The following is an 11,605-nucleotide window of genomic DNA, read 5'->3' as shown; positions in this document are numbered from 1 at the left end:
GGTGAGGGAAGCCCAGGTCCTGGGTGCCTGCCAGCGGCCGGAGGGAAGCCCGGGTCTCGGGTGCCAGAGGGAAGCTGGTGCCAGCAGCCGGGGGAAGCAAGCTCTACTCTTGCACAAATTTCATGCATCAGGCCTCTAGTTTATAATAAAAGGCTAATATGCAAATCAACTGAACAGCAGAAAGACTGGTTACTATTATGTGCACTGACTACCAGGGGGCAGATGCTCAACGCAAGAACTGCCCCCTAGTGGTCAGTGGGCTCCCACTAGTGGAGCGCCGCTCAGCCAAAAGCAGGGCTCACCGCTGGTGAATGCAGCAGCGGTGCCGGGAGCCTCTCCTGCCTCCATGACAGCGCTAAGGAACCCTCGGGGTGAACATCTTCCGAGGGATCCCGGACTGCGCGAGGTCACAGGCCAGGCTGAAGGTCCCTCCATGTCCCCCAGTGCACAAATGTCATGCACGGGGCCTCTATTTTATAACAACTGCATCTTTGTCTGTCCTATAGTAATTCACCCTCTAAGTTAAGGCTTAAATGAACACTGTGAAAACATAAACTCAAATTACACTTTCAGAAAACAAGGTTGTTGACATAATTGTGAAATTAATGATAAAGGCCAAAGAAATCACTCTCTTCAATAGGTGAAGTATAAATAAATATATGAAATATGTAAGAACTTATGATATAGCTTCCATTTATGTTTCAACAAAATGAAACTCAAAATGAAAAAGTATTTGCTTCATATTAACTTTGTATTATATTAAATCTTTAAAATGATATTCTGATTAATTCTTATGCTAAAATATTTAGTTTCTTGATCTTTACTTAGAAATATTTCACTTTGATTTCTTTTCCCTCCATGCCTATTTGGCATAGACACAATTAGAATACTGAATATGCTTTCCCCACCTATGTGTATATCTGAGTGTAGAGCAGTGATGGCGAACCTTTTGAGCTCGGCGTGTCAGCATTTTGAAAAACCCTAACTTAACTCTGGTGCCGTGTCACATACAGAAATTTTTTGATATTTGCAACAATCGTAAAACAAAGATTTATATTTTTGATATTTATTTTATATATTTAAATACCATTTAACAAAGAAAAATCAACCAAATAAATGAGTTCGCGTGTCACCTCTGACACGCGTGTCATAGGTTTGCCATCACTGCTCTAGAGGGTGGGAGTACATATTAAAAATGTACATATTTTTCTCTCATCACTGATGTTTCTATCTCTCTCTCCCTCTCCCTTCTTCTGTGAAATCAATAAAAGTATTAAAAAATATCCATATGCAACTGTAGCTCTAAGACTTACCACAGAAAATGAGAAATAGGTACATAAAGACCCTCCGCACACTGAGAGCAGTTTCCAAAATGCAGTTCTCAAACACAAAGACACAGGCCCAAAGTGACTGTTCCACATTCCAAAAGCCAAGCAAGCCTTTGTGGCTTTCCTGGTTCGCTAAAATGTCAAGATTCTTTGTTATTCACCAGAACTACATCAATCCATTCAGGCAATACTGTTTTATGCTGATCAAAACATGTGAATGGTGGTTTAATACATCTTTAATCAAAATGGGAAAATCAATTATGATTTAATAAGTAGTTTGACTGATAAAATATTTCCATTCATGACTTCAGAAAACAAGAGAATATGATGAAATGTTGGAACTGTCACTTTAAACATTATATGAATATCACTAAGGATTATATCTTATTTGATACATTAAATACCTGTCGTCTTAATGAAACTGCATCTACAACATTCATGTCATCTGCAGTTGCTTCAACTGTTGCATCTATATTTGAAATGCCATACCTAGCAGATAAGAAATAAAAATACAATTAAATATTAGAATAGAACTAAGAGTACCTGACAAGTCATGTAATGTGCTGTATAGTGTTCAAAGAATTGTTCAAAAGATTGGAATAACAATATAAATTCCTAAAGTATTTTACAATCTGCATTGTTACTAATAAAGGAAACAACTTAAGATAACAACTACCTTAAATATTGGCAAATGTCCTGAAACTTGGAGAATAAGAAGAATCCTGACTAAAGATACAAAAAAGGAGACACTTTTCAACTCAGAGGAACTGGCATTGTTAAATAGGACCCGTGGGTGAAAAGACTTGAGGGCTGCCACTCTAGAATATAACAATATACAATACTTAGACAACCTTATGTCCATGTGTGGCTGCAAGGAACCCCTGCTGAGACTCACTCGCGGGGACACTAACTCTAGCTAGCAAAATAAGACTGACCATTTTTATTTCTCTTCCTCCTCTCATTGCCTCTTTTCTTGCCATTTCTACCCTTTACTTCTTATTTCTAATTACTCTGTACTGTAAAACCACCTGAATACATCTTGTCACTACACTGAGATCCAGAACTAGCTCAATAATCAAGAGGTTGTGTAGAAAATAATACTGGAAAGCCACTAAGACAAACTCCAGAAAAAGCACATGAAAAAGTACTTCTTGTTCAAATGCAGTTCTAAAAGGACACTGATTTTTAAATGAATGACAATAAACTTCTGAGAAACAAATACACACAAATACTCTTCCTCTTTGCCTGGATTTCCACTTTTTAAATATATCTTTAATGAACAGTTTTATTGAGATACAACTTACACACCTCACATGTTTATATCCTATTTTAATCCTGTATGGTCATTTCAGTAAAATGGCATATTAACTGTTCTGAATGAGCAGAATATAAATAAACTGAATTTAAAAGTTATTCCTATGCAATCTACAAAGTTGGCACATAGATATTTTCTAATATACCAAGTAGGTCTCCATTAAAAAAAGCACCTTACCATACAAAGGGGTATAAGGAGAAATATAATTCTCACGCAGACAGGTTAAAAACAAGTCTATTCAGAAAATTCTTTTGTTTCAAATACAATTTAAAACCATCCTAAAACACCAGACAGAATGCAGTTTCAATAACATGGTAGTACTAACTCTAGATAATATAGAACAATCTCTAAATGCGCCTTTGATGGCTAAACTAACTTGCTTTCTCATTAACTGCCCCTTTCCTCATGGGGACAGAATGAATGTCTTGGAATACTGAGAGTAACTGCAGCACTTAGAGAAATAAGCTGTAAAGTTAGTAGATGCTACAACTATGGGATTACAAACATCTGCACTAATTATTCCTTTGAACATTATGACAGAATTAAGTGGTTAGTAGAAAAAATAAGGGCTAGAGACACCTCTTCTCTACACTTTATCCTCAAAACAAAACTGTTCTATTTCTGTGAGGTCATGCATGAGATGAATGATTGGGGAAAAATTCAAACAATAGAAGCAATTGCTTCAAAGGTCAGGGGACCTGGACCGAACACAGAACAAAGTACAATTGAAAAGGATTACTCACAATTTAAATCCTGAATTAATTAAGGGTTTCAATATCTGTAAAGAAAATCTTCATTTGCAAAAAAATCTGAGGATATGGCAAAAAATTTATATAATTTAACTTAAAACAGAAAAAAAATCACCATGTGTTTTTTTTTTAAACTAAAACCTCTATCAGAAGTAAAAACTCTAAGTCAGATCACTAGCTGAAAATAGAGACAAACTAAGGAGTAAATTGGAAAACTTACAATGGATGTGGTTAGTGCCGTCAGAAGAAACAGGTCGGCAGAGTGGGAGGGCCCTAAGGCACTTCCAATTCCTCTAACCTGAACTACCTACAGTGAGAAACTGCTGGTTGCCTCTTCTCTTGCCTAAAAATGAATGTGCCAGCTTCCTTTCATCACAGAAATAATGCTGCCAGTTTTAAATCTAATGCTACAGATAATGTATTTGTGCTTAAATAAACAAAATGAACTCTGAAAAAATTACAGTAATGGTATCTGTGAACTCTAACCAAATTTCCCCCCTTAGAAGATGGGAAATGGGGATTTTGACATGTGAGAACCTTAAGTATTTATATTGCTATTCTATCTGTCCTGTGCTTAAAAGAAGAAATTATTACTCAGATTAAGCATGTGTGAAAGGAGCAAAAATAAAAGAAAAGCTGAAATCAACAGATGACAAAAATTCTTAAAACAAATTCCCTTTATGTTTAATTTACCCAAACTGTCAATGCTGATTTTCCCCAATTTAAGATGATGCCTTATCGACAGCTTTCTCTATACATGGAAGATGATATTATAGACAATTAAATAAAAAGAAAACGCTAGACAGAAGCTCAGGCAACAATGAAAAGGATGTATATAAGACAAGATTTAAGGTGACATTTTCCATTTTAGCATGATCTCCTATATGTTGATGAAACTGGATTTAAATAAAACATCGAGGATACATGATACTGTAGTACAATTAAGTGTTTTCCTCATTCTGGTGGCCAAATGTCACGAGTGACTATTCACTGTTCTCACAGAAAAGCAGGATGTACTCATAGAGAAAACTGTAGAGGCTCAAGCTACAATATAAAGGCATGGTACTACATGCATTACAGCCTGCAAAATACAAATTCAGCCAGCTATTCACCCTGGTAGTTACAAAGTCTCAAAATTACCTGACGTTGTCATGATGAGGATTAGAAGTGGCGGCAGCAGACCCACCACGCAACACGGGTCTAAGGCAGGTTTTTGGAGAAGGCACAAGACAGAATCAGGAAACAGAGAAGTAATAAAATAAAAGCAAAAACAAGACAAATAAATGTCAAATAGGATTATATTGTATGTTTCAATACAATATAATATATTTCAAATACTTTAAACATCTTTGTCTCCCAAGTCCTGCATTTTAAGATTTTCATAAATTTAATATTTTCAATGGGTTAAAAATAAAGGACATCTATGGTTATGTAATAAAATAGCACCAAGATATAAAATAATTTTTGGGTGCTTGTATTTTAATTTATGAAATTCAAGACAGAGGACAACTCTGTTTAAAAAGTGTAATTGCTCTTTTCCAGTTGGAAAAAGTCACATCAACTTTAGAAGCATGTCAAGAACTGGTTAGTAGCACCTGCATGATCATGGTTGCTCATCGACAGCAACAGCCCATCTCAAAATCTAAAAATTTCATATTATTCACAAATCCCACAATTGCTTCCTTCCCACCTCTTTAATTTTGATTAGTGCCTGATATCTTAACGTAGCTGTGTCTCATTCAAACCCTGAGCTCTCCAGAGCAAAGCTGCAAGCCTCAGTTCTGGAGCTGAGACCGAAGCCGTGCTGTGAGGGACATACTACAGCATATTCCAGAAGCCACAACACTGAGTCTGATCGCGAGACAACCAGGAGCGACATACAGGGCCGTTGGAAATGAAGACTAAGGTGCACTGGAAAACTTTGTGGGGAGTGTCACTTAGCTCAGTACATACTTTGTTTCCAGAGGACGATGAGTTTCTTACTTAGGTAAGCAGAAACCTTTCCAAGAAATCTTACTTTTTAAAATCAGAAAACAAAAGTTCCACAAGGTCACTGGTCAATTCCCCCAAAAGTAATCAGCAATATTTACTGAACACAGAGAGAAGGTTGGGGTATAGGATCCATATAAGGATTTTAGGAATCCTTACATTCTATTTTGAATGTCTCATTCTCTAAGTACTGATCAGGTTTAGCCTGAATTTAAATACCAAGGCAATTCTTAATTATAGTAAACATTTAATAGCAAATGCACGAGTTTTTGTTTGTTTTGGTAAGTTGACATATTTGTAGAATTTTGGCTATACTATAAATCATTATTTTGTCAGTTCAATATATTAAAGAAAGTTTTAATGGTTAGCTTATACGCTTCCTGAAGGCACTACTGTTGCTTTAATAACTTTCTGGAGCCTAGAGGATAAGAGATCCAGAGACTTCTGGGGGAAGACCTGCTAGAATTCTAATTTGTTCACTAAAGAACAGTGAGAAATCACATACGGCTTGATTTTAAAGGTTTTAAACCCATCCCATCCTACTAATATATTTACTCTGTGGCATTAGGAAAACTGTTACTAGTTAACTACAGTCTAACATTATACTAACATGAGAATGTTTAAATAAAGCCAATGCTGTGTGCTAGTTTGAAAGAAATTCACAGTAACACGCTCAAATGGATCTGTCATATTCAGTATGTTCCACCACAGAGATTTCCCTTTTATAATGCAGAGCCAGAAGATAGTACAGTTACCTTTCACAACGTATTTCATTTTGTCTTCTTACACTGGCAATTGACACATATAATATAAGAGTAAATTAGACAGGCATTTGGCATAGTACCACTTTCTTCCATAAGTATAATTTAATACATTACAAATCTTTTCAAAGTTTGATAGTATGTTCAACAGTATGTTTTGTGATGTGACAAAAGGGAATGAGAATCAAGGCTCTCCAAATTCCAGCATTAACCTGGATATTGACCATCTTGAGTAAAAAATAATCTAACTTAACAGAATATGTGTTTCTTTGTTTAAAAAAATGGAAACTGCTACAGTAAATAAACAATTTAATTGGGGGGCCAGGAATTATACACATATTTTAAAAAGACAAATTATAAATGACAAACACTATTTCAACTACATCTTTGCATTCTAGGTTTTCCAACTAATATATTTATACGGACACTTACAAAAAATATAAAATTATGTACACGGTGGTTTCTTATATACTCAAAGCTTGTAGAATATGCAAAAGAAAACTGTATAAAAATAATCAAGCCCCTTCTAAAAATAAAACTGAAACATGCTAAGCATGACTAACTAATATGTCAGTGTTTAAATAATGTTCTTACATAGCAAGTCTCTTTTTAAAAATGTTAATATTTTGCATTGGAGAATGAGATATGGCGCTCTAGCAGATGTCAGAAGAGTTGGGCATTTCCTAACTAGCCAAGGGCTAAGTCATAACAGCATTTAAAATCCAAAGAACACACCTTGTGCTTGTCTGAGGTGCTTTGATAAGTTAACTTTGCTAATGTCTACACACGTTTTACCTTTGTCTTCATGTTGAGCTTGGTTTTAGATCATATAAGTTCTCATAAGATGAGAAAATGAGTATGTAATACATAAATAAACCTTTCAACAGTGTCCCTTTTTATGTTAAGCAACTGTGAATCTGCATTATTTTATGACAGTAGGCAGACTATCTTCTTCCTTCTCCCTTCCTCCCTCTCCCCTCCCTCACCGACTGTCAAGTATTTCTAGCTTAATTTAACTCTACCTAATGTGATGTCATAAGACCAAAGATAAGATATTACATTAGCGAAACAGCCAAGAGTAGTAAAATAGAAAGGAAAAAATGATGCACAGCAAGAAACATAAAAGCACTTGAAACTTTATAAGCAGTATCATTTTAAAATCATGCAAGTAGACCATTATCCAAATTTCACATTCCTAGCATTTATATCTGAAAAGTCATACGAGACAGTTCTGATTTGGCACTTACAATTCTGATTAAATCTTGTTCAGCATTTAGATTGCAAGAGACTGAAATACAATGATAAAAAAAACAAAACAAAGCCCTTTAATGATGAAAGCATCCAATAAAACTAATAAGAATCTAATCTGCCAGGCTCCAAGATAACAATGGTGTGTACCCAGGAGCAAAAAATTAATACAACTACTTTATGTATTTTAAAAAATCTAATAGAACTGCATAAAAAAACATAATTCCTTCCCAGAAAAAGGATTTTAAAGTTATCAATTCATTACAATGAAAAAATAGATAAAACTTAGGGTTCAAAATAGTTTTTCATAATATAAAAATGCAAAGTAAATTTTACATTACTAAGATTTCTGATTGTGTACTTGTGAGCTGGAGTCAAAATGTTTTTCCATTATTAAGAAAAAAAATCCAACTTTTTTATAAGTTCCATATAACTGCATTGAACTGTGTGTATGTACTGGGGCTTTGTCATCTAGCTATTATTTAATATATATAGGATTTATAAGTATCTTTCTCATTCATATATTTTAACTGTAATAGCATCTGATATGTTATAGTTTGACCTAATAATCTAGTCTTTTCTAAGGACCAACTGTAATTAAAAAGTTAAAGAGGATTCCGGGTAACGAATGAATTTATTTTACGGAGGGTGGAGAAAACAGGCCATCGGAAATACTAGTTCTTAAGCTCCAGGTACTTTATATTTAGTCTCGTTTGAAGGCTCTCCCACCACACTGAATACAATTGGAGGCCATTATCCCTATATCGGAAATAAAAGTAGTGGTTGTAGGCGAAAGGGGAGAGATTCCTCACAAGAATCCAGAAAACTAGGTAATATTATTACCCTTCATATTTTCTTAATTTAACAGATGAGAAAAACAAGGCCTAGAGAAGATAAACAATTTATCAAAGGTCATCATGAAGCTAGCTACTCAGCGGGGTGGATCAAGATGGAATCTGAGTGACCCCCTGAATACATGCTTTTTTCCCTAAGCCATGCTGCTTCTTCCAGGCCTCAAATATTCTGAGACAGCCCTTGAAGCTTCAGAGAGCATAAAAGGGACCTGAAACCTTACGAAGATAATATAAAATTTCCCCCCTGCCATGGGCTTTCTCTTTAAATTCCTTCTGGTACAGTATTAAGTCCCTGGGCCCGAATGTATACTACTAGACTAGCCTGGAAAGGCTCAGAAACTCCTGTGAGCAACATGGACAACTTGCCTATGAAGTATGAGAAAAACCCCAGGGGCCTGTGTGCAGGTCAAAGCACTCAACAAGGAAGTTTGTCCAGAGCAAGCCATACACATATCAGTTCCTCAGGTAAGAAGTCAGGTTTATGGAAGAACCAGAGGAATTTACTGGGGATTCTTCAAATTGCAAATGTCAACACTAACTCTCAGAGTTACTAGATAAAATGTTAGGAGTGAAAAGGAAACAGACTGTACCTTTCCCATACACTGCCAGAAAGCTTCCCAAATTTCAACGTTTTAAAAAACACTATGTAGTAATGAGGTAAGGACAAAAATAGTGGCAAAAAATTTATTTGTATGAACAAGTCTAAGTTTGCTATTAATGATTTTACTTGATGTTCAAAGTTATCAATACGGAAAAAGATCGGATTTTCAAAAAGACAAACAGTACCTGGGATTTTCAACACAGGCCTAGAAATCCGTGGTTAGAGGAATTGGAAAAAAAAAAAGTCCTGGCAGCTACACTGACATCAATGTTTCAAATCTGTTTCATTAATCAACCACATTAGTACCATAAATGATGAAATCAAAAGACTTACTAAAGAAAATTAATACACTCAAGTTCAATATCCTACACTCAATCCAGTAGTATCCCTAGCATAGCCAAAATGGACTTGAGTACCTCGAACAAGTCAACAAAACCTTTGGAAAAATCGTTATTCTTCCTGTGTGTAGTTATTAAGTAAACACTTTCCCTGACTGAAGAAAAGCTACCAGAATCTTATGAAATGTGAATTTTGGACAATAATTTCAAATTAAAAGAAAGCAAAGCAAACTGTTTAAACCACTGCATCTTAGAAAGAGACAAAGGTGCAAACAAAAAAGACACCACAATCCACTAGAAGGAGCCAAAAAGTAAGCAACGAAGCTGGCGAGAGTCTCTGATGGCCAGTCACCTGCGGTTTTCATCCAGCACATCCAAGATCTGCTGGTAAGCCCTACGAGTAGAAGACTGGATAAGCGACAAAATGCCACGAGCAGAGGAAAGATTAGGTCCATCTTCAGGTAACATACGGGGAGGACAGACCCGAACCTGTTGTGGCGATGGTGTCACACTGTTTATATAAGCACAACAAATGAAGAAAAAAAAACAAAACACTCAAGTCAGATTTTTATAAAACTTTAGCTGAGCAGTTTCCCCAAACACTAATATTTTAAGAATCATTTTAATTTTCTTGCCCTTTTCTCCCACCCGTCATTTCCCCCTAAGAAAACACACACTCAAATAAGTTAATATTTCAAACTGTCCTAAAAGACTAGCCACAATGCAGCATCTGTAACTGGGTAGCCTTAAATAGCAAGTTAAAAACACACACCAAATTATCAAAGAACAACTTTGGAGAGGGAAGAGCACTACAGCAATGAGTGTGCTCATCCGCTAGCTCTGGAAGGCAGCGTTCTCTATGGGTGTATATTCCATTTCAGTAAACCAAACCGCTAACAAGCAACCGGCATGAGACTGGATGGTCGGACAGTAGATAGAAAATTCTGGTGTCAGACAAGTTTAAACACATGGATTGAAAGTGATTCCATGAAAATGCTATTTCAATTATTTCACAGACAATGAAGCAAACTGAGTTTATGAGTAAATTTAAAGATGAGTTAAGTTTTAAAAGTTGTAACAAAAGTATTTTAATTTCTGGGCTTCTCTTTGCCAGTAATCTTACAGTCTTTTCCACATGAGCTAAGATTCAGTTTCTTTGGCTCCACTGCCAGTGCGTCCGACAAGCCGAACACATATGAATGAAGCAGTTTTACAGTTGTAACCCAAACTCTAAAGATAGGTGTATTTTCAGAGACTTGTTTAAACCTCATCCTGTGATTACGTACAAAATAAAATGGAGCACACAGTGAACAACTGAAAAGAAAAAACTTTGTATTTTGACTTGTGTAATCTTTTCTAACTTAACGTATTTATTTGGAAACCACAAAATAAGTGTGGGATAATTTTTGAAAAGATAGCTATCATCTAATATTATTCCCACAGCCCCAGAAAATTAAAAACAAAATCTCCACTATTTTGTGAATTAACTTTGAATGTTTTAATGATCCAAAATGAGAAGTACAATAAATATGAAAACCATGTTTCCCAAAGACTACTTAGATGAGAAAGATCTAAGCCAAATCTTGACATATTGAGAACCTAATGTCAGGGCTTATTCCCCACAGGAAGTAGGCCTACTGATATCAAAAGAAATGCAAGTTTTCAGATGCAAACTCATGGACAGTTACCCTAAAAGTCTGTCCAGAGACCAGAAATATTCTGGAATGTACATAAGCCAACTTAGCAACTGCCCCATTGTACTTGGCAAAACCCATATTCAACATCCCAGAAGAGTAAAAAGAGCAGTCTGCTTGGTCACAAAGTCTAGGCACTAGTCTGTCACTCAGAATCCTCTAGGCAGCCTGCAGCTCTTGCTCTTTGTGAGAAACCAGACTGAATTCATGTTAGAAAAGTGTCACAAGAGGCAGGAATAAAAAGGGTCAGTTCCGTGATAGAGCTGCCAACATATCTGGTTAAATTTACCTAAGGAAGTTTTAAAAGACCAATTAGTACAATATTTATTGATATAAGTAAAGTTTTTGTATTTGCATTTTGATGCTGAAATTAAATACTTTTGCATATCATTCTATATTAGTAAATAAATTAGTTACTACTATATTGAAGTCTATAACAATGAATATTTAGAATAATCTTATAGCAACAATGTCAACAAACTAAATACAAATCCATGAAAAAAGTTTGATAGATTTTTGCCCATTAAAAATTAAAAAGAAAGTATTTCCTTTGAGAGAAATCATTTTGTCAGTAAAAGCAACAGGAAATCAGGTGTATTTATAAAGTAGTCAAGCATAAACTATTTTAAGGTTAACTGCAAAGAATTCTTAAGACAGAATGCACAGAAGGTAGAGTTCTAAAAGTCTGTAAGATCTCTTCCAATTCTAAGATTCTATGATCATATAAA

At 35.4% G+C, this 11,605-nt stretch overlaps 1 protein-coding gene across 26 annotated transcripts in view; it reads right to left on the bottom strand.

Moving 5' to 3' along the window:
• MFF (mitochondrial fission factor) overlaps positions 1-11,605 on the bottom strand; it is a 25,702-nt gene that overhangs the window by 3,335 nt on the left and 10,762 nt on the right. For 5 of the 26 annotated variants that reach the window (XM_015563672.1, XM_006763412.2, XM_006763414.2 and 2 more), the window contains 4 exons: positions 9,536-9,694; positions 6,137-6,169; positions 4,533-4,592; positions 1,733-1,817 (listed from right to left, as the gene is read on the bottom strand). In XM_015563672.1, coding sequence (XP_015419158.1) covers positions 1,733-1,817; positions 4,533-4,592; positions 6,137-6,169; positions 9,536-9,694 — 337 coding nt within the window. Of the gene's footprint in view, positions 1-1,732; positions 1,818-3,386; positions 3,453-4,532; positions 4,593-6,136; positions 6,170-9,535; positions 9,695-11,605 lie in introns of those variants that run through there. The other 21 variants (XM_006763420.2, XM_006763422.2, XM_006763423.2 and 18 more) reach the window with 10 other exon arrangements.

This window comes from Myotis davidii, unplaced genomic scaffold (genome assembly GCF_000327345.1).
Source record: "Myotis davidii unplaced genomic scaffold, ASM32734v1 scaffold575, whole genome shotgun sequence".
Taxonomy (NCBI): Eukaryota; Metazoa; Chordata; class Mammalia; order Chiroptera; family Vespertilionidae; genus Myotis; species Myotis davidii.
The sequence above is the reverse complement of the archived record's forward strand: the minus strand, read 5'-3'. Positions and strand labels throughout refer to the sequence as shown.